At 36.6% G+C, this 24,185-nt stretch overlaps 1 protein-coding gene and 1 pseudogene across 3 annotated transcripts in view; one reads left to right on the top strand and one right to left on the bottom strand.

Annotated features, from left to right (window-relative positions):
- Positions 1-15,077, top strand: part of LOC143563260 (uncharacterized) — a 136,930-nt gene extending 121,853 nt beyond the window's left edge. The window contains exons 1-11 of one of the 2 annotated variants that reach the window (XM_077050845.1): positions 6,822-7,612; positions 9,351-9,480; positions 9,856-10,028; positions 10,679-11,082; positions 11,684-11,738; positions 11,819-12,153; positions 12,720-13,048; positions 14,042-14,189; positions 14,312-14,473; positions 14,552-14,640; positions 14,719-15,077. In XM_077050845.1, coding sequence (XP_076906960.1) covers positions 9,368-9,480; positions 9,856-10,028; positions 10,679-11,082; positions 11,684-11,738; positions 11,819-12,153; positions 12,720-13,048; positions 14,042-14,189; positions 14,312-14,473; positions 14,552-14,640; positions 14,719-14,869 — 1,959 coding nt within the window. In that variant the 5' untranslated portion in view covers positions 6,822-7,612; positions 9,351-9,367 and the 3' untranslated portion in view covers positions 14,870-15,077. Of the gene's footprint in view, positions 1-6,821; positions 7,613-9,350; positions 9,481-9,855; positions 10,029-10,678; positions 11,083-11,683; positions 11,739-11,818; positions 12,154-12,719; positions 13,049-14,041; positions 14,190-14,311; positions 14,474-14,551; positions 14,641-14,718 lie in introns of those variants that run through there. The other variant, XM_077050846.1, reaches the window with a different exon arrangement.
- Positions 15,078-17,077: 2,000 nt separating this feature from the next.
- LOC143563256 (laccase-17-like) lies at positions 17,078-21,196 on the bottom strand (annotated as a pseudogene). The gene is made up of 7 exons (XR_013140634.1): positions 20,886-21,196; positions 20,619-20,770; positions 20,275-20,519; positions 20,068-20,196; positions 19,119-19,989; positions 17,360-17,431; positions 17,078-17,270 (listed from the first exon to the last, which is right to left on the bottom strand). The product of XR_013140634.1 is annotated as a laccase-17-like (transcript).
- Positions 21,197-24,185: the final 2,989 nt, after the last annotated feature.

Genomic DNA, 24,185 nt, shown 5'->3' with positions numbered 1-24,185 from the left:
ATCCATGATGGAGATTGTGGGAATCACACTGGGGGCAGAGCACTATTCTCCAAGATCCTTAGGACGGGGTATTTCTGGCCAACGATGAAGAGGGATGCTATGGATTATTCTCAGAAATGTGATGCATGTCAGAGACACAACAACATTTTGCACCAGCCAGCAGAACCATTATATCCTATTATATCCCCTTGGCCTTTCATGAAGTGGGGGATGGATATCGTGGGGAAATTACCAAGAGCCCCATGAGGAAAAGTCTTTATGTTGGCTATGACGGATTATTTCTCGAAGTGGATCGAAGCGGAAGCCTTTGTTCAAGTCAGAGAGAAAGAAGTTATCTCATTCATCAAGCGCAATATCCTGACAAGATTTGGGATCCCGATAGAGATAGTGTGTGACAATTGCTCGCAATTCATCGGCAAGAGAACAACTAACTTCTGTGCCAGTTGGGGAATCAAGATGATCACATCAACACCTGTCCACCCTCAGGCTAATGGACAGGCTGAATCTAGCAACAAAATCATTATCAATAACCTGAAGAAAAAGTTGGGGTCTAAGAAAAGAAAGTGGGCCGAAGAACTACCTTTTGTTCTTTGGGCAGATAGAACCACTTCGAAGAATACTACTGGTCAGACTCCTTTCTCATTAGTATTCGGATCTGAAGCAGTTATCCCCACAGAGATGGTTATCCCGACGGCTAGAGTCAGTCATCAAAATCCCGAATATAATACTTGAAGTCTACTTGAAGATCTAGATGCGGTAGAAGAACTCCGGGATTTGGCAAAGATCAGAATGGCGTCTTATCAACAGAAGATAGCAAAGTCCTACAACAAGAATATTAGAGTTCGAAGGTTTCAAGAAGGGGATTTGGTTCTCCGAAAAGCTTTTCAGAATACTACCAATCCTAAGGATGGAAAGCTTGCACCAAAGTGGGAAGGTCGTTACTTGATTGATTCAGAGGCAGGAAAGGGGGCATACAAATTGTCTACCTTAGATGGTGACTTACTACCAAGGGCTTGGAATGCTATACACCTCAAAAAATATTTCATGTAAGACTTCTATCCTGAGGATAACTGTTATACTAAACAGTCAAGGTATGTATTCGAATTTATACTTTTATTTATTTTCAATATTATTATTCTTCAAACAAGGTACTGACTTAAGCATCGGAGGGGTGTTAGCAAGGCTAACACCCACCCCTCACTTAGAGTTGACTGTTTTGTAGATATGAGGGACTCTCATATGGAATAAGGTTAACTTGGGCCTTCGACGCCAGTTTATAACGGCTGTGTCGCCAGCTTAATCTTAAGGTATAAGGGGTTTTCACCTCTTCTAAGGTTTAGGGGATTTTCATCTCTTCTTAAGATCGCCTGTAGCGCACATTTATTCAGCCTTAGTTCGAGAGGCGACGCCAGCACATGAAATATAGTGACTTGTTACCTCGTTATCCTCGGCTATTGGTATGAATCTTGAGGTTTAAGGGGTTTTCACCTCTTCTTAAAGTCGCCTGTAGCGCTTGTTTGTTCGGCCTTAGTTCGAGAGGCGGGGCCAGCACATGAAATATAGTGACTTGTTACCTCGTTATCCTCGGCTATCGGTTTGAACCTCAAGTTTATGGTAGACGTACCATAATCTAAGGTTTAGGAGATTTTCATCTCTTCTAAAAGGGCCTCGTCGCCAGTTCATTCTTAAGGTTTAAGAGATTTTCATCTCTTCTAAAAGGCCTTGTCGCAAGTTTGTTTCTAATGGTTTAAGAGATTTTTCATCTCTTCTAAGGGGCCTTGTCGCCATAATTTCTAAAGGTATTAGTAGGATAATACTAATATTACAATTCTACCGCTATATCCCCAGGATCAGAAGAACATCCTAAAACAATGGTCTTGTCACAGGATAAGATGGTCTACACAATATTCAGGTCAATTGACGTACGGTTCTGGTATGATTTACTATTTGTAAATATTTTATCTGTCGTATTATTTACAAGATGAAGTTTATGACTTGATGTTGGTTTATTGAGTAAAACTTAAACTATAACTAAGAAGTTTTTCATTTCTAACAAATTTAAGTTTTTCTCTAAAAACGAAAAAATACCAATATAAGTCATAAAAAGTTGTACTAATATTATAATGCAGGAAAAGATAGTCCGGGTTTCACTCAAAACGGAGCCCATCCACCCGAGCTATCATAATTGTTCTAAAGCAGAAAATAAAAGACGGTTGGGTTTCGTCCTAAACCAGGATCCCTCCACCCAAACCATTATCCTAAGTCTACTACATTATCCTTACATAACCAAAATACAAATTGTTCAAAACAACCATTGAAAACACATAAAAACAACCTGGAGACCAGGTTCAAACCTTTACACATTCAACATTGTCACCTTCCTTCTTCTCCAAATCCGTCGCCTCCCCAACCTTAGTCTCCTTCACCTCTTCATCAGCACCAGAATCCTTGATCACCTCAGAAGTACTCGCCATCTCATCTTCTTCAAGCTTCTCCCCCCTCAGCATCTTCAGTTTCTTCTTCCAAGCCACATTATTCCAGGAGTCCATCACATGACCTTTTGCTTGCGCTTCCTCTGACATCTTGATCATCGACTCCAAGATACTGGCGGCTGCACACTTCTCAAAGAACTCAGTCTTCTCCCAACTCAAATGAGGCTTTGAGATCCGAAATCTCTTTGTCCTTCTTTTTTAGCAGCTTGTCCTTTGTGTCAACAGCCTATAGAATATCGGCCAGCTTGGCTTCAGCCTCTCTCTTGGACAATTCAACATCTTGGGACATCTGACGGTAACTTTCAGTTTTCTGTTATCCCCAAATTAACATTAGTTTTTTTGTAGATTACTATTTTCAGGATAAACAAAGATACTTACTGTTCCGAGAAAGTTAGCAAGAGCTTGAGGCTTCTCCACAGCATCGGTAGTGGTCATGTCAGCAAAGGGCTCGGTCTCGGCCGAAGTGGTGGCTTTCCTCTTCTTCTGTACAGCACTTTTCTGGCGAGTCGTTGGAACTCATACCGACGGAGAAAGTGTCTTGGAATGTTCTTGTTTCACCACCGTCCTATCCTCATTGAGACCGTCCAGATCAACTAATCTAAAAGACTTTGGCTTCGGCATCCCTATACAATGGTTTATTAAGTTATTTTCAAGATAACAAAATCCCTAGAAAACCTAAAATCCCCAAAATACTTACCAGAAGTCATACTCTCAGCGGGTTTCGCAGCGATCACACTTGTTTCTCCTGTTTCTTCCTCTAACCAAAACTCCCACTCCTCTGCTGGAACCTTGAACAATGCCTTAAGCCTTTTCTTCGTATCCTTCTTAAACTTTATAAAATCCTCAAACACAACTGTCAAAAAACAAACCATGCTAAGATGAATCGTTTGCAAAAAGAAATTATATCCTACAGATTTCCTACCCTTATGAACCCATTTAATAGGCAAGTTCATCCCATTGGGAATAGAGTCTCGACGGACGAAAAAGAAATGTTTTTTCCAATCGGGGTCGCTACTGGACACCTTGGGAACCATGTAAAGATGGCTAGATTTAGATTGAAGACAATAGCGAAAAGATCCGTGAGTTTGGAGGTTATAAGTTGCAGCTATCTCGGGCACGCCTATGGACAACCCATGGGTTTTGTTCAGACGATCTACTGTAGCCAAAACCCTCCACACCATTTGCATGACTTGCGAGTACGAGAATCCAGTCACGTCAAAGAACTCCTGGATGAGCGGGGAAAATGGATATGAAAGGTCGATCGAAAAAGGATAATAAAAGAAACACACCCAGGTTTTGGAAGAAAAGTCAGCCTTGGCTTTAGGGTCGTAAGGTCTAATGATGGCTTCGGCAGGTAACAAGCCTGAATCTTTCAAGAATCTAATGTCAAGATCCTTAAAGAGACACTGGTCTTCATCGGTAGCCGGAATAAGAGTCTGATCAACAAAATCATCTGAGGTTGCAAAGGAGAAAGGATTGGGCACGCGAGGGGTTCTCTTTCTCATTATCGTTTGATCAGAAGAAAAATTTCAAGAAATTAAAGAAGACAAGAAAGGGAAACTGACCTGATTGTGAATCGATGGAAGAAGTATTAACTCGAGATTGGGAAATGGTTTGATTATAACCTGGAAGGACAGTTATAGGCTCTCCTCAATCCGCGTGCACGTCCTTTCAGTTGGCAGAAGATATTTTGCTTTTCGAAATTTGAAATTTTTACAGCTGTCGCGCCTTATCTGTAAAAATTGGGGGCAATTGTTGGGTGTAGATTTTCTATTCTCGGGATGAGCTACAATTCAAGGATTTTGAGCTATCCTGTCAACGCTAATATTCCGAGGATGGTATTTGACTAATTAAATTGTCCTATATTATTTTTATTTGTTTTGCAGATAAGATCACGTGTTAAATATGCTAATACGAACGTGGACTTACAACGGCTAATGCTTGAACTTCGTCAAATGGAACGTGGGCAAGCAACAGATTATGGAAGAAATAGTCTAGGGTTTCCGGTTATTTCGGGATAGCAGTTGTAATCCTTTATTATATATATGAGCTGATAATATCTTTAGGCCACACACTCATTCACTTACTTAGCTACCAGCATACTCTGTAACACTTAGCATTTGATCACTTATCAGCTCCACCACTTGTAATCACCAATTTTCGTTATTAATAAAGTCGACGGTGATAGTTTTCACCGTCCGGGGGTTTTTTGTGCCGGAGATTACCATAATCATATACGAATCCGACCAAAAATTACGTTCTTAATCTTTGACCGAAGTAATTCGACCAAAGATTACGTTGTTAATTCTTGACCGACGTAAGATTATTGTGATCAAGGGTTTTTTCCCTCGTAATCATATCGTTGTGTTCGATCTTATCATCAACAAGCACTTCCCCTCACGCACTAATTTGATCAAAAGTTGCTTTGCCAATTTTTGACCGAAACAGTTACTATGTCCAATTGCTCTCTCAACACACACAGTTAACGTAAGGAGCAATTTCATAGAATAGTAACGAAGTTTCAAAAGTATTTCAATTAAGTCACTCAACTTTAACAAATGTTCCAATTAAGTCATTAAACTTTCATATTTTATTAAGTTAAAGGTTCTAACATGTTTTTTTCGCGTTTTCTTTTTTGTTTCACATAAGAACTCTTTTTATCTGTTTTTTTATGTTGACGTTGGGTGGTGATATGGATTTTATTTATGAATTTTAATATAATTAACGTTTTTAATTTTTTTAAAATATAAATACATATATTGCAAAATCCAACCCCCATGTCTTATCCTCCATTTCTTTCTTGACACACAAAAAAATCGACGAGACTCGTTTGAAGATTTAGTGACTCGATTTGAGAAAAATATGCATGAGTGATCTAATTGGAACACTTTTGAAAGTTGGTTACTATTCTGTGATATATTCCTTTAACCGTAATTCACACACAGTTAATGTAACCCTAAACATCATTCATATCAAAGACTAGATCATATATGTATTGAATCAGATCAGATGGATTCTCATTATAAACTTTTTGAAAAGTTAACAAGGTGTATAAGTTGTTTAGCAAACTATAAGGCCTTATGAGAATTAAATTATGGAGAATGCAAAATAAAGGGGTTTTGAAAATTTAGAAATTTGTAACTTATTAACTTAATGGGTTTGATTTACCTATTACACCCCTCTAACCCTCAAAACACGTAACATCATTTTTTAAAAAGAGTATCATTTTTAGTCATTTTGGTTTTCCCTAACACATAAGCTAATCCAAACATTTTTTAAAAAACTTCTTATAAAAAATTCATAAGTTAATAAGTCATTTAAACAAAAAGGCCTATCTCTCTTAAATAAACAATCCCAAACACATCCTTAAGTTCTGTTTTTTTAGTGATGAATTCATGGGTTAGGTTTAGAGATTTAAGTTCTATTTTAGCTTATTAGTGTATAGTTTATCTTGCGTATAGTTTATCATTTGATTTTTGTTTGCGCTTCTGATATACCTAATGGTCATTGAACTATTAATGAAAGTTATGAGCTCTTGGAGATTATAAAGTGGGTTAATGTTTAAATCTGATTAAAATACAATACATTTGAGTTAAAACTATTTACTTTGGTGCGTATAAGTCATTAGATAATGATTAGTGGTGATTTGGTTATTTTTGAGAAATTAAAATATGAGGTAGCACTTATGATGTTTTTTTATAAAAGATTACACATGTTGAAACTTATAAAAGAAAAATATAATATGCATTTGTTAAAGTCAAATCATTTGGTATAACATGTGTCGCGCTCCTAGTGGTGTGATAGTAAAGACATTGATGTTATCCAGCAAAAACTGGGGTTCGAGCCTCATAAGATGCATAAGGCAAAGAATACAAAAATTAGTTAAATTTTTTTTTGGTATAACAAGTAAAAACAATAAACTCACTGGATAAAAATATCAATACATTAAGCAAGCAAATATTAATAACACAAATAGTTCATTTGATTATAACACTTGTATGACTTTAAAAACTTATGTGTTTTAGAGATCTCTTATTTTCAAAATTTAACACATTCTGAATGACTTAAAAAAAACAGTCCACTTTGTGCACGTCTCGAAAGCTAAAATCTGTAACACAACCTTTTAAAGTTATACCTCCAAAGTGTCAATTCCACCAAACCACATGGACTATTAGCATAACAAACTCTAAACGCAAGCAGGAGGAACTTAATGTAACAACTCCACAACAATTAAATATGAATAAACAAAACCATCGACATGACACGTGCAAGAACCAATGACATTGTGACACATGTACTTTCAATTAAAAAAATCCCAACACAACAAGAGCAATAACCAATGGCACAACGACACGCGCACCTTGTGAAACGATCCTAAATAAAGAAGAGGGACCTCTTAGTCTTTCTTTCATAGCTAAAGGACTAGTTATGTGACTGAATCCATTTAACTTTGATATAATTCCACTTACGCCCATACTTTAAAAAGTTGTGTGATTGAGACCTTTTATTTTCAACTTTTAACATGTTCTAAATAACTCAAAAGATAAAATAAAAAAAAAGAAAAACAATCCACTTCACGCACACCCTTTTCTTCTTTGCACGCACCGGCTATGATTCATGGTTTATAGCGAATAAAGAACAACGATTAAGATCTAAAACACACAACCTTTCAAAGTTGTACCTCCAAAACGTCAATTCTAGCAAACCACACGGACTATTAGCGTAATCAACTCTAAACGCAAACGGAGGGTGCTTAACGTAACAACTCCTCAACAATAAAAATACAAATAAGAAAAACCCTCTCCGTGGCACGTGCAAGAACCAATGACATTGCGCCAGATGTCCTTCCAATTAAAAAATCCTCAACGCAGCACCCAATAACCAATGATGTAACGACACGTAAGCAAGGTGCGTCTAGTCTTTGTTGAAAACCCAAAAGGACTAGTTTATATAATACCAAGATCTACTCTACTAAACTTTTGATATATATTTGGCTCCCGAGAACAAAGGAAGGAAGAGTCTCTCAAAAAGACTATTAACCGGCGCGTAGAGAAACCAAATCAAATAAAATCAATCGCCACCGTCAAAACCCACCGGACCAACCAACCAACTAACCGCCGGTAAATCGTTTTATTTCACTTTACTCTTACTGCTTTACTCGACGGATTATGTACGGTTTTCAATCAAATTGTGGCGGGAACTGGTGTAATATTATTTGCATTTTGTTTCTTTTGATTGAATCTCGCTTGCGGCTTGCAGTTAGGGTTTTCGACATGTAATTAGGGTTTGCTTACGTCATCATTGAAATCACTATGTTAGTTTGTTTATTTGTGAGATTGTTTGTTTGCTTGGAATTAGTTGAGGAAATGGTGTTTTAGGGTTTGGAATGGCGTGTGGCATTTTGGTCATTTTTTGCTTTTATTTGTTTGTGCAGATGAGGTGTTTGATGAAATGTCGTGACTACTTAATAGTTTTGTTAGTTTGGTTACTGTCAGATTGTTTCGTTGAACTTGAAATTAGTTGACAAAACAGAGTTTTAGGGTTTATTTAGGTCGTCATTTGTTGTTTATGTAGATAGCTCCTACAGGGTGTTGTTTATGTAGATAGCTCCTACAGTTTGTTGGTTAGGCAATTCTTTTGTTGAAATCAGTTGAGAAAACAGCGTTTTAGGGTTTAGAAATGGTGTGTGGCATTTTGGTAATTTTTTGTAGGATTTTGTTTGATTTGTGTGGATGGTTGTTTGTGTAGGTGAGATGTTTGATGAAATGTGAAGTTTTGTTAGTTTGGTTATTGTGAGGTTGTTTTGTTGAAATTAGTTGAGAAAATGGTGTCTTAGGGTTTAGAAATGGCGTGTGGCAGTTTGGTATTTTTGAGGCATTTTGGTTATTTGTGCAGGTGAGTTGTTTGATGAAATGCTATTGCTTAAATGTTTTCTTAGTTTGTTGATTGTGAGATTGTTTTGTTCAAATTAATTGAGGAAACATCGTTTTAGGGTTTAGAAATGGTGTGTGGCTGTTTGTTATTTTTTTTTGGCATTTTGTGCAGGTGAGGTGTTTGATGAAATGCCATTATTTGATAGTTTTGTTAGTTTCGTTAGTTTTGTTATTGTGAGATTGTTTCGTTGGAATTAGTTGAGAAAACTGCTTTTTAGGGTTTAGAAATTGGGTGTGGTGTTTTGGTAATTTTGTTTGGTCTTTTGGTTATTTGTGCATGTGAGTTGTTTGATGAAATGCTAGTGCTTAAAAGTTTTTTTTAGTTTTGTGAGATTGTTCCGTTGAAATTAGTTGAGAAAATCATGTTTTAGGGTTTTGAAATGGCGTGTGGCAGTTTGGTAAATTTTTTAGGCGTTTTGGTTATTGTGCAGGTGAGGTGTTTGATGAAATTCTATTGCTTAAAAGTTTTGTTAGTTTGGTTATTGTGAGATTGTTCCGTTGAAATTAATTTAGAAGACAGTTTTAGGGTTTAGAAAAAAGGTGTGTGTCACATTTTTGTTATATGTGTATATGAGTTGTTTGATGAAATGCCATTACTTAATTGTTGTGTAAGTTTGGTTATTGTGAGATTGTTTTGTTGAAATTAATTGAGAAAGCAGAGTTTTAAGGTTTAGAAATGGCGTGTGGCATTTTGGTAATTTTTTGTAGGTTTTTGGTTGATTTTATGTGGATGTTTGTTTGTGCATTTGAGTTGTTTGATGAAGTGCCGTTAAAACTTAAAAGTTTTGTCAGTTTGGTCATTCCTAGATTGTTTTGTTGGAATTAGTTGCAAAACAAAGTTTTAGGGTTTAGAAACGGTCTGTGGCATTTTGGTAGTTTTATTGTAGGATATTGTTTGATTTGTTTTGGATGTTTGTATGTGCAGGTGAGGTGTTTGATGAAATGCCATTGCTTAAAAGGAAGCCGTTCTCTCTTTTGGAGAGACCTGATGATTTGATGCCTGAGGAGTTGGTGTTTCAAATTCGCTTTACTAAAGAGATTTTTCGTGATTATGGGTAATTTTTTTTTTGGTCATTACTTATGATTTAGAAGGAGAATGCATCTGCGTTATTAAGTTAAAAGTAATTTTGATTTAAAAGATCTTAAAACAGATTTTTGCCCTAAAGTTTGAGCGATGGATGAAAGATCTTTGTGTGGATATACACCTCTGTAATATACTTTTGTGAAATGCATTGCAAATTTATATGCATTTTTTTCCATCTTTTTACCCTACACACGGGTGACAATGTAGGTTAACTAGTTGTTGTTTGTTACTAGAGCAGTAAGAAAAATAAAATTTATGCTTTCTTTGTACTAATGTAAAAATCTACTTGAAAGATGGAGGTTATATGCTCTATCTTTGATTGAAATGATATGTTTCTGGTTAATAGTGAATACTTGGAACGGATAAACCTGTATCGTGAAAGGGTATGGACTTGCAAGAGCACTGGAAAAACCAACTTGACTTATGAAGAAGCACTAGTTTCAGAAAAACAGACGAATGAGAAGGTTCAGCAGTTTCCCAAAGAACTGATGGAGCCTGTGCTGCGTGATGTTCAATTCAGTAATCACTCTTCCTATCTTATTGTGTTGTTTTTTATAGTTGATGGCGAGTTAGTTTATTCTCAGGTTATGCTTTCAGTTACATTACCTGCCTTTATGTGTTAGTCAATATTTTCTGTTAGGGTATACATTACCTGCCTTTATCTCTTCCAAAAACTAACAGATTAATTTATGTGTTAAGAGTTTTGAGTTATATGTTTTTGCTGGAATTAAGTTGTGGTTGTTTAACCAACTCATGTTGTCCTTTTATATTATTCCAGATTAGTGATCCTGTGATCTTTGTTCTAAGTTCAGCTTAGACAGATCATTGAAGTGAACAATGATACTATCAAATGTTTTGAACTATCTTTTCTTTGCTTCATTCTTTAACTAGAGTTATAAGACTATGACTCTTAGTGGTTGACACCTGTTAATTTCTACTTAAAAGACTAGCATCAATTTTTTTAGGTGGCTGATCCTTTAAAGTTTAAAGTTCAATGCAGTTTCTGGTACTAATTTGAATGTTGGATAAGCGTGTCGTGATAGATACATTCTTTTTCTACCTTATTATTCTTTATTGAGGTTTAATGTTCTGTGTTGAGTTCTTTTAGTACATAAAGAAGTGTTTGTCTGATGTTACAGTTTGAGTTAAGCTGTATCTGGTTTTTGCAGGCATGCTCTCTTTAAGAGATCTTGTGGCTGGTATTGCCACAAATTTAAGAGAGCGTTTGCCAGAAGGCAGTGAGATATATGGGAGGAAAAACAACCGTATCTATCCCTGCAAAATAGTGAAAGTAATTGATGAGGAAGTTGAAAAGACACGGTACCAGGTAGCGTGGCTTGATAAAGATAAGAAAGTAACTGAAAGTGCTGTTGTAAGTGGAGATGATTTGATCAAGAAAAAGTTGCCATTTAGTAGAGATGTTTTGAAATCTTTTATTAGAGAGTCTACATATAGGAGTGCTCCTTGGGTGCTTCATGATAAGTTGGCAGATAAATATGGGATCTCAACTATTTTTCCAGAGGAGTTGAGGGACAAGATTGCACCCAAGAGAAAACTTTCTAAGAAAGACAAGGTAACATTTTTGTTTTATGAGCTCTCTTGGTATAAAATGATAAAGACTTGAGAGATGTTGGGACCAAGGTGCATGTGCTGATCTTAGTAGAGTATATAAATTATATATCATGTTTCCTATACATCAAGTAGTTGAATGTTATAGCTATAAATTTTTTTAAGTCTCGCCAATACCATTAGGCTTTTGCTTCAGTTTATAAATCAAAGCTCTGGCTATAATATCTGATAATGAATCTCTAAGAGTATTTGAAATTTGAAGGAAAAAAAGAGAAAACATGAAAACATGAGACAAAAATGGAATGAAGGAAAGTTATATCAATTAGAGATAGAAAAATGGGCAGGTTGGGTAGTTTTATGTACAGGTTGGGTGGTTTATGTACAGGCTGGGTGCCCTTTACACACTTATGTACACTTAATGGCCACACAATCATATTTACTGAAGTTTATTGCATCAAAAGGTTACTTTGGCTAATTTTTGCTTTATTTTACTCGTTTCCTTATAGTTTTCCATTATTACATTCCATTCGTTTACTCGGTTAGACATATAATTTAACCTTAATCTCAAAACGGTTCCTTGTAATAAACTATTTGTTTCTTTCCAGGAGGCGAATAATGGAGAACGTAAGCGAACGAAACTGAACGATGACAAGGAGATTGGTATAATCTTGTACTACTTAAATATCTTGCACTCTACTAAATATATTTTTAACAATTTTTGATGTATCTAAACATAACAGAAGATGCTGTGCCTATCAAATATCCAATTGATGATTTGTTGGTGCGTCCTGCTGCTGATGATCCTGTATTTACTACCCGTCCTCCACCAACCAGAGATTTTAAAGTACCAATGGAGTGTGTTGGTGATCTTTTGATGACTTGGGATTTTTGTTGTTCTTACAGTAAACTATTGAACTTGTTGCCATTTTCATTGGATGATTTTGAAAATGCGATTTGCTACAAAGAAAGCAATGTAGTCCTCATTGTGGAGTCTTATTCTGCTCTTCTTCGTTTGCTTATAAAGGACGAGGGTGATTATTTCATAGCTCTACAGAAGAAAAAACGAAAGCTTAAGGTACGGCTCATGGTTTCTTAAATTACAAATGCATTTTGTTTGCTCAAATAGATGGGTCGATATCAGGTCAAAACCGGTAACCTTAATTAATGTGGTTCAAGTTAACTCGACAACACTTTTATTTTTTTTATTTTACCAGTTTTTATAATCTATTTTTTTAATAATTGTTTTATGAGGTGGTAAACATTTAAAAACCAAATGGGCTATTTTTACCTGTTATTTTTGGGTGAAGTCTTTTAAACTTTACTCATTTGGTCTTTTATTTAATCGGACGGGTTGGTATCTGGTAAAATCTAAAACGGGGTAATTTCAGTGCAGGTCAAAACTTTACCCGACCACAATTTTAGTATTTTTCCATTTTATAACAGTTTAGATTTTTAAATAAATTGGTGGTATACGTTTAAATTCCATGTGACCTATTGTTACATGTTATATACTTGTAATGCTTTAAAAACAAATTCATTTGACCTGCTAAAGACAAAATAATATCCATATTTTGTTAAAAGGGCAAAATCGTACCTGTGAAAATAATTTTGCTCTATTTATTAATATGTCATTTGATGCAGATTTCGTTGGTCACATGGAGGGATTACATGTGTGATTTCTTGGAATTAGAGGGCAATGAGGAACTATCTACTCACATAAGTACCATTAGGCGGGGTCATTATGGTCTTTTAGATATTCATGCAAAGCTAGCTATCTTTGCTCAATTAATTAGTGTAGTCCTTGCAAGCGACATAATGAGAGAAAAGCTGGATGAATATATTGAAGAGCGAAAGGCACTGGCAGCAGAAAAACGAGGTGAAGCACTGGAACAAGGAAGAATGAGGAGAGAGATAAAAGAAATGGTGAAGGCTGCTTCAAATGGAAATGATGCTCACATTTCTGAGAACAGGTTAGTATTGGTTGTGTAGAGGTGGTAATTTTAAACAGTTTACTTATGAATGGGTCGTTTCGGGTCAAACTGATAACATAAAAAAATTGTAAATTGGAATATGCTATATAAATACCCTTCAGGTGAAAGTCACCTGAAGGGTATTTATATAGCATTTAACCTCTGTTGGCAAGTCAGTCAAATTCAAAAATCTATTGGTGCAAACGAGTCGAGTTGCTCGCTAGCTACTCGAGATTGGCTCGTGAAAAAGCTCGATCGAGCCAGGCTTAAATGAGCCTGAGCCTAAAAATAAGCTTGTTTAATAAGCGAGCCTAAAATATATAAAAAAACTTATAAATATATAAAAGTTAATTAAGAAATAGTAAACGAGCCGAGCTCAAGCTTTAGAAGTAGAGCTCGAAACGAGCCGAGCTCGAGCTGTGTAAATTAAACGAGCCGAGCACGAGCCTAGTCGAGCTTGGGCTCGGCTCATTTGCACCCATAATAAAAATTACACATTTTTTGGAATATTTTCTAAACTATCTAAAACAAAGGTAATATAAACGGAAAAACGAAAGATTTCCTAAGTTACTGACATAAGAAAAGGCACTCAAACCTTAACGCCTATTTACTAAAAGTAATGTTAAATTGTTTCTTAATTATCAGCAACTGAAAACAGAAACTGAAGTGTTTGAATATGCCCTGAATTCATGCTTTGACCAGTTGACTTCTCACACACATTCTTGGTCTGATCCAACAACCTCCAAATTCATTTAAAAAGTATATTATATGTGAAATAGTATGGTCTTTGTACTCATATTATCGCATTAAAAAGTTGAAATTTTTGAACAAAAACCGTGTTTTGAGTTTACCCAAAAGAGACCAAAAATAAATGAAAGAAGAAAAATAATGTTTTGACTCACGCGTTTTGCCACCTCTACGTTTTTCTATTTGATGATAAATTTTGCGGTTGAAAGATTGTTGAGAATGGATGGTGTTAATGTTGGAGTATAGTGGGAAGAAACAAGGCAAGTCGTCCGAGAAGGATGCGAAGAAGGTAAAGTTAGATACAGAAGTCAAAGATTCAAAAGCAAAGGGGTCGAAGAAATTGATGGATGCTGAGAAAAACAAGACAGATGATATAACAAATATAGAACACAGAGTAAGATCTCTCTTTTTTTTCTATGTTTTGTATGCACACACACACACGTATATATGTATGTATATGCTACATATATTCTACCTCTGTTAAATTGCTTTTTATTTTTATTATTGTATCTGCAGAAAGAATATCTGCAGCGAGAAATGGAGAAGAGATTCATACGCACCAATCCGTTAGGTAAAGACAGGGATTTTAACAGGTACTGGTATTTCCGCAAGGAGGCACGAATATTTGTTGAAAGCTGCGATAACAAACAGTGGGGTTACTATTCAACTAAACCAGAGGTATAAGATAGCTCTACATGTACATACACATTTACGAATCTTTCTCATTTTCTTGACTTGTAATTTTTGTAACTGCAGCTTGATGATTTGTTGGGGTCACTGAATGAAAAAGGTGAGCGGGAAAAGGCTCTTAAAAAGCAGCTGGAGAAACGTTACAACAAAATATCGTAAGATTCGTTAACTTATTTTTTTTTTTTTAGAAGTTATGTTGATGTGTTTATTAAGAGACTGTTTTTTGTTTGCAGAGGTGAACTGCAGAAGAAGTCAAAGGAGGCTCAGAGGATCAAAATGGAAGAAGAGGCTGAACTGAGGAGGTCGAGCCGTGTACGTGCACCGCCAAGAGAGAATCCGGCTCGTGCGTTTCTCAAGTATGTCAATAAGCTCAAAGAAGACTAACTTTTTACTAATGAATTTTGTCCTCCAAACTAGTATTTTGTTTTTTTTGGAGGGAGTGAAATCCTGAAAATTAGCTTCATTACAAGACTTAGAGATTTAATTTTAAGCTAGAAAAATGGGATTTTTTTTGTTTTTGGTATGTCTGGTTGTTTGACAGGCATATGTTGTCAAGAGATCTCTTTTTCCGACTTTATAAAATTCTGGAATTATGATCGATTGTTTTCTCAATGACATGCCATTTATAAGTACCTTGTCTTTGGTATCTACGTTTTATTCATCAAATTTCTCATTGTGGCTCGTTTTAGTCGATTAGAGTTGCAAAATTTACGACGCTTGTTTATGTGATATGATTAGACAGAGTTAATTGAGTTAGCGTTTGAGTCAAACGGTTAGGGTTATAAACGAGCTGACGGGTTCGGTCATGGACAGGCTGACATGTTAATCACTAAAAATGTGTCTACAGTGTCTAGCCATTTTATGACCTAAACAACACAAGTGTGCATGGGGCAATTTTGGGCTAAAACCAAAACAAAAATTGAAGTTTTAGTTTTTGGAATTTTGAAACCGTTTGGCTGCGATTGTTTCATTTTCAGTTTTTTGATTTATGTTATTTGAACTTAAAGATTTTAGGCCAAAAATTGTGAATTTAGGTCTAAATAGTTTTGTTAGTTATTAACTGATTATTATATATTTGGCAAAAAGTATTTGAATTATATAATTTTTAAGGTCTTATAAATTACTTATAATAAAAAATAAAAACGAGAATGTTGGGACTTATATTTTAGACCGACGCATCGAATTAATCTTTGGGTGAAAAATGTATTATTCGGTCTCAACCAAGGGTGGATGGCTTGAAGACCAAGTAATGCTAGGCTAGTATAAATAGATGTTTTTATTCATTTGTCTAGCATTAGTGACTGTATTGTGTATGTGTGAGAATTAGGGTTTTATCCCTTTGAGAGAGTCTCTGCCTCCAGGATGAGCTCTCCTGGTGGCGGCTGAGATATTTCTTAATTGATTGTATGTATGAGTGTTTCATCTTAATGAGAATCATTCGGCTAATATTTCATACTACCGTTTCTATCTTGTTTGTGTTTTGATTACAATTGTTCATCCTACTTTATTGTTGATTGTTAATCAAATCAGGCTCTCTCCCAATACACCTCATCCGTCCAACTAACATCATTCAAGAGTGAATACGAGTGAGATTCGATCCTAACCCTAGTTCCGAGCTCCACTGTCGTTAATAACACCGAATATTCATGCTTCCGCACCGGGGCTCGGACCTGTCAGAGAAATTATGTTCAGTACTGTTTTTTCGGTTTTTATTACATCCAAAGCCAAAACCGAATCATAATTTTGGTTTTTACAAAAATTTGAAATTAAACCGTTGGTTTTTGGTTTAGTTTGGTTTTTTAGGTTTTTCGGTTTCTTACACGCCTCACCCCTAGTAACACATAACTAATTGTGTTAAATGGGTGAACAAGTTGACATGCTTTGTTTATTATTTATAAATATAAATACAAATATAGTATATTTGGTATCGTAAGCTATATGAATACCAATATTATTTTGGTATGCCACGTCTTATTTCTTTTTGGGTTTTTGTCTTTCATTTGCCATAATGAGTGTGTGGGTACCTAAGTATTATGTAGTTAATAAAAGTATCAAATTGTGTTATTTAGCGTAACCTAAGTGTAGACGGTTATGCTTGTACCGTCACGTTGGATTGAGAGGGGTTTCACAACCCGGGAATCCTATAAGCACCCTGCAAATCATCTCATTTGTAATGAGAACGATCCTAAATCAATAAACGAATAATGTCAGTAACTTGTAGATACCAATTGCTAGAAGTTGCAAAGCTTCCAAACTTTATAAACTTATACAAGGCTAGAGAGTATATGATTGTGCTGATTCTCATATGTTTAATTTCGTTTTTGGCACTTGTAAATTGTGTCTCTTCGAGTCATATAGTGGACGATGAGTAATCCAGGAGTAATATTAAAAGGGACGTGCTAGAATTGAAAAAAGAAAAAAACAAATGTTACGCTTACGTATGAATGTCGGGTCTAAACATAACATTCACCAGCACAAAATAAAAATTAGCATACGGTTGAAAGAAGAATATATTTTACTAAGAATGTTTCCCAACATACATAAAATTCGGAAATTGAAAACTATAATGCCAAAATGAAAGCTAGTTACAAATCCGATAAAACTGAATGCTAAAAGAATTGATGTGAATTGAGTTGAAGCAGCCAAAAGAAGTTTCAACATTTTGGAAGATCAGCCGGTGGAGGTAAAAGCTTCTGGTTGGGAAGTTTTCCATCCAAGACGAGCCAGGCCATCTTCAACCCCCAACTTGTATGAACTTCCAAATGACAATGCATGAACCATACACCTAGCAAAAACAAAAACACGTCAATGACGAATTCGAATACATCTTGTGCCGTAAGAAACAACAGTGATAGAGCATATGTAGAAACAAACCTGGGTTATCCGCAAGAAATCGTATAGCGACCCACCCGCCAGAAGGGACACCAACCGTGTTTCTTTCAATAGTGTAGGGGTATGCATGCGCGCTCAACTCCGCCATGCATGCGCGCTCAACCCCGCCATGCATGCGCGCTCAACCCCGCCATGCATGCGCGCTCAACTCCCCGCCATGCATGCGCGCTCAACCCCGCCATGCATGCGCGCTCAACTCTCCGCCATGCATGCGCGCTCAACCCCGCCATGCATGCGCGCTCAACCCCGCCTCGCATGCGCGTTCAACCCTTCGCCATGCATGCGCGCTCAACTCCCGCCATGCATGCGCGCTCAACTCCCCGCCATGCATGCGCGCTCAACCCTCCGCCATGCATGCACCGAAAGCTCTCGCATAACGTATGTTAGCCTAATATATCCCAAACGGCCACGCGCCAAACATAAAGGTCGGGAGCCTAATAATATCCCAAACGGCCACGCGCCAAACATAAAGGTCGGGAGCCCAATAATATCCCAAACGGCCACGCGCCAAACATAAAGGTCGGGAGCCCAATAATATCCCACATGGCCACGCGCCAAACATAAAGGTCGGGAGCCTAATAATATCCCACATGGCCACGCGCCAAACATAAAGGTCGGGAGCCTAATAATATCCCACATGGCCACGCGCCAAACATAAAGGTCGGGAGCCTAATAATATCCCAAACGGCCACGCGCCAACGTAGGTTGGGCACACCTCATAATTTGCCCGAGGATGGGAACCTTGTAGTACATCCACTTTTAGTTGATATGTTTTTGCAGGTTCGGCTACGAGTCGCACAAGCACATATGACATTATTATTATTATCTGGCCGTTTGTGCCTCCATTATTATTTTGAAGACAAGCCGGGATAGTCATCCTGCGTAGAAGAGGCCCTTGTGGGCCAGTCATTATCATCATATTATAGCTCATAAGCCGCAACTCGCGCATGCTTCGTTATTTTATAGCTCGTAAGTCGCCTCGCGCGCAAGCTTCATTATTTTTATAGCTCGTAAGCTGCCTCGCGCGCAAGTTGCATTACATTATTATCGAGATGCGCACTCTATCTTTTATCAGGCCCCGCGCCACTACTGTTATGATGCGTGCTATATCTTATTCATGCCAGTGCACCATTATTATCATAAGGATCACAACATGTCACCATCATGGAGGAAACCTCTCAAAACTCAAAGACAATAAAGACGAGGCCGAAGAAAAAGGAAAAAACCGCCTCATATCCTAACACACCTTATGAAGTCCAGCGCTCCACCTAAACGCTTGCACGCCTAGGAGCAACACTGGACTTGGGGGGCTTGTAGGGGTATGGTACTTGTAGGGGTATGGTACTAAACCCGGCTTACGACCTTAATTTATTATGTCTGGCTTATTTTATTATATGGACTAATACAATATTATTGGGCTGAGGGGGTTTTGTGGAGGTAACCCTAACTGGGCTAGGCCCATTAGGGTACCATGATGGTGACCATGAGGCTCCCTATATAAGGAGGTCTCCACCTCCTTATTAAGGGTTGGTTGTTCTCAATAAGAGCCACCACCATAACCATTTTTGTGTCTGTAAACAAGAGATCCTTGAAATTTCTTAGCAGTCACCTCCACACCCCCAAAAACCATTGCAGATCTTAAGCTACCGGAGAAGAAGATCGAGTCGTGGTTCGTTCATCTCGAAGACCGGGGAACATCGTCATGGATCAGGTCAGATTCATTTCATGTTTCTACAAATAGGGTCCCCAAGATTGAAGTTCTTAGGGTCCTTGTTAGGATCATAGTTTCCAAACCCTTGACCGACAACAAAGAAATTGAAGCCATGAAGGTGAAGCGGGTGGCTTTCGACGCCAAGAATGCTGGTATCTTGCATGACTAACTCGACGCTGGTATTAAACGGAAGAACCATAAGCTTTGTACCATTGCTCACAAAGGTATTATTCGGAGGAGTCCCGGTATAGTTAAACCAATGTAAGGGGCTGATGGGGAAATAAGGAGTGTAAACACCCTTTGACTGATCGGAATAATGCGAATGGAGAAGGGCGACGCTTGGCTGTACAAAGGACACATTGTTGATGGATGCAGCAAACCTAGTTCCATTTGGACCTTGGCAAGTTTTATTTGCTTCGCAAGGACTCGTACCAAGTCCTACAGTGAAAAAGAGATGTTTGTCGATCTTCTGTGGGACATTAGCTGGAAACTGAGCACTTGCCAAGCTTCGAAGTCTATTTGAAAACCGTGTCACGAATGAAGTGTCATTCAAAGATGGCAATGGCGCTTTAAAGAGTGGCAGGGTTTTCATTCGAATGGACGACTCGTATTCGATTACACCAGCAACTGTTGAATTGTCAAAGGTTCCTTGTCCTGTAACATATGGTCTAGCAGACATAAGAAAGTTGGCACCGGGAAATTTGGGTATGGTCTTAAGGAGGACGTTGGTGGTTTGACCAGGAGCTAGTATAAGCGTTTCAGTGTCGAAAGTAAATGGCATCAGCTTCAACGACTGTGAGGGTGTGGTTTGCTATGCTAAAAAAGAGTTCATCGTTGAGTGCTGCGTTGATCAGTCGAAGCAGGTATGTCTTCCCGGGCTTCACCTTCATTTTGAACGCATCTGCCAGCCAGCAAACATGCATGCATATTAAATAAATAATCTAGTTAGGCTGAAAACACATATATATTAACAAAGTACCTTCAGCAGAACAGTTATGCAAAGGACCAGGAAGGCCATTGAAGGTATAGGCGTCCGAAACATTTGGACCTCCACCGGTTTGTGTTGCTTGGGCAATTATAGCTTCTGGGTCCGTATTAAACCATTCTCCTGCAGGCGACGGCATAATTATTTGTACCTCAAAAAACTTTAAAAAATTGATTGATTTTAGATGCAGAAAGTATTTACCGAAGATGATGGGAACTTCTTTATAAGGCTTTGTAAATGGGTACGGGACATTAAGCTTCGGGAGAATAATAAGAGGACTGTACACACTCGCTCGTAGCCATGATGTATGTGCATGCCAAAACAAAGTTCCTCTTTGTTCAGCGACCGTATAGTTGTACACATAACTCTGTCCTGTTTGTATGGGGCATTGTGTTATGTACGCTGGCCCGTCTGCCCATCCACTCCGCAGCTGACGAATACCGTGCCTGGAGAAACATAGAAAGATATTTCTTGTAATTACATGGAATACGCGAATCTAATTAGTTAATTTCGTGTTAGAATCACAAAATACGCATGCATGGTACCAATGGATTGTAATATTATTGGAGACATGGTTAGTAACTTTGATAAGCAAGCGGTCACCCTCCCTAGCTACAATTCGTGGACCTGGATATTTCCCGTTCACTGTCACCACGCTCCTCGTGTGGCAAAGCCGTGTCACATTTTGCAGCTGGATCTGCGGAAATTAATTAACGTATATAATATACGGACATATGTTACCTTACTACATAAAAATACACTTATTATAACATGTTAGATATAGATATGTAGTATCAAATGCAGCATCATACATTAAACGCATAGTTCCTTGTAATGCCAGCAGCCGAGTACACCGAAAGAAGTAAGGTTATTGCAACTAATATTATTCTCACAAAACCACCCATCTCTCTTTCTCGTTCAAGAATAAGCTGGAAGCTTTTGTTATTAATTACTGCATATGAACCATGCAATGAATTTTGAATATATATATATATATATATATATATATAAGGTTAGGTCAAAGCTTTAAAGACATTTTATGATTAGCCACCTACTTTTGTTGCAATGCATCTTTTGAGTGCTAAGAAAGAGAGAACTTCCACCTGTTTCCCTTTGTCGTAAGGATATGCTAATTCATTTATTATTATTATTATTATTATGAGTGCTATGTGTCTTATGTCCAAGGCTTGATGCAAAACTACTATCGAGTCGGGGGTCTTACCGGAAGCAGCCTTTCTATCCCTATGGGGTAGAGGTAAGGCTGTCTACATCTTACCCTCCTCAGACCCTACCATAGGTGGGATATACTGAGTACGATGATGATGATGATTATTATTATTATTATTATTATTATTATTATAAAATTGATCACCTACTGTTGCATTTGAACAAGACATTATTGAAGGAATCAACTTTCTTGTATTCAAGTTCTTCATAGCAATATTCCTTGAGTTCAATCTTGTACTGTAAGTAAAACATACTAAATTACCATAATATCCAACATATTGCAACAAATTAAATTAGTTACCACAATACTCAACATAACAACATTGCATATGTAATAGATGTAGGTTTTATTGATTTTGTACCGCTCGTATAGCTTTCTAAATGTAATTTTCAGAAAATGTAAAGTTCTATTCTATAAAATTAATATGTGAATTCGATGTATTAGAACAAGATAAGATGATTCATTATATAGGGGTTCAAGCATCGAAAAGTTTTAGTTGATGGCATATAATCATCATTGATGAACTATTAATATGTCAAGTTGCATTTAGTTAATTAGTTATTATCAAAACATCTGATTTAATTAAAGTTTAAATAATTGTATTCTCAACACTATATGGTAGCAAATAGATGTGTCTTACATATTGTCAGACAGGTTTAAGGTTTAAGTGGTCGCTAAATTGTTTGGCGATCTCCATGCTTGTAGGCCACCTGACCCATTTTCACGTGCATTGTCCAAAATTTTGAAGAAAAGGTGGTTGTCAAACTGTTTGGCGACCCGCCAATAATACAAGAAAATAGTTCACCCTATAAAGATAACATTTTGTCTCATAGGGTTTTCCTGCTTTTAAGCTTGGTAACCCTATAGAGACGACCTGATGAAAATATTTTTTTCATATAAAACTTATAGGGATGACATGTTGTCCCTACAAGATTTTCAGAATTTTTTTATTATTATTTTTTTTTTTTGCAAATATATAGGGATGATATCTCATTCTTACATATGAAAAATATATATTTTTATCATATGCTTATCATGAGGACATTTCATCTCTAAAAGTTTATTCTTAGGAAGACACTGATAAAGAGCCTAAGGATATGTTGGTACTGACAAAATTTTTGGAAACAACATGTCATCCATATAGGCTTTTGAGATCTATAGAGACACATGGCGTCCCTACATGCCAAAAACACTTGGTCTCTATAGGTGTATTTTCATCATTCAAACTTTCCACTTGATTTGACAAGTTACTAGCCGTCAAACAATTTGACAATCAGCTTTTAGAAAAAAATCTTCATGTGACACTCACCTTTTAAAAAAATCTCCATGTGACAATGGGTGAGATGGTCTAAAAACCAAAAGGTTTGAAAACCATGTGACAATCACCTCAACCTCTTACCCTAACAATTTGTATGATGATGGCCGTCTTTTAGAATTGTTAATTTTTTTGACCAAAGGTGAAAAAAAAATTGTGCCTTATGTAAAAGATGTTTTTTGTTAAGTTTAAACAATTTTACTTTTAAATTGGCTTACTTGGTTATAATTTGGGTTGTTTAGAAAACTTTTTTGTATTATAGTAAGCTTAAACATGTCCCTAGTGAGAATAAATTGACTTACTTGGTTATGATTTAAGTTGTGTAAAAAACTTTTTGTATAATAATAAAGTAGGCTTAAACATATCTCAAGTGAGACTAGAAACAACAACCTTTTGATTGGGACTTGGGAGTCACATCCCTTTGTCACCAATTTAAACATTATATATACATATTATTTTTCAAAATATATAACTATTTTTAAAAATCGGGTCTAACGAGGTGTCTCACCGAGATCCGTCGACCACCCTATCCTCCTTAAGAGGCCTTGTGTATGATACACCTATTGGAGACCTTAGTGGTAATGTGTTAAAAGAAGGCAATGTTTTGATCGACTCCTTGTGAGGTATGGGAAAGTGGGTCTATACATAAACATCTAGGTTAGAACTCGTACAATACACGGGTTGGTAAAAAATATATAAACAAAACAGCCAATATCTATCTCTAATATGAAGTTAAATAGTGTTAGATTTAGAAAATCTTCATTCACCGGACAAACGGTTGATGACGAAATTCACCTTTGATTTTAATAGGAAAGTGCACATTCTTTTTCAATCCAGCTTTTAAAAAACGATAAAATTTAAAAATAAGTTGAAATAAACATTAGTGCAATACGAACAACCAATATTAAATTAAGTGTATAATATGAAACCTTAGTTTAAAAACATGGATAGCAGCATGTTTTCATCGATATAGAGCTTAGCCACATAGAAATGGTTGGAGACCACATTGCATCTGAATAACATAAAATTTATGTTTTGAATTTAAATTAATATGAGTGTCATAACATTTAATAAGCTACAAACTTACCATTACAAAATCGTAACTTGCGATGTAAGGCTCCGGTCCCGGCGTCATACTTTGGCGTTGGATTTACTCATAAACACAGTTCAAAATATCAGAGGTAATTAAAACTTTCACGGAATAATTAAAACTTCAATCATTCGTTACAAACATTCAAACTTGTCTTTAAGAATATAACAAATAGCAGAATAATTAAAACTTCAAATCATTCGTTAAAACATCTTATTTAACATCATGACAAATCTTTCTGCAGATGTCAGCTTCTTCAGATCCTGCCATGTGTCCCCCTTAAGCTAACTACTTCAGTCTATTAACATGCATGCATACTGACTGAGTTCTAGTTAAAGTAGGTAACATACAATACGTTCACATACTTACTCATACGTATTCGTAGATACGTATTACTTACTTAACCTGCTTATCTTACTTTCATACATACATAAGTATATACTTTCTTTCTTTCTTTTATTCTTTATTTCATACTTTTA

This window comes from Bidens hawaiensis, unplaced genomic scaffold (genome assembly GCF_021521415.1).
Source record: "Bidens hawaiensis isolate Kalapana, Puna unplaced genomic scaffold, B.hawaiensis_p1.1 tig00021346_1, whole genome shotgun sequence".
Classification (NCBI taxonomy): Eukaryota; Viridiplantae; Streptophyta; class Magnoliopsida; order Asterales; family Asteraceae; genus Bidens; species Bidens hawaiensis.
Note: the sequence above shows the minus strand (reverse complement) of the source record. Positions and strands in the feature narration are given on the sequence as shown.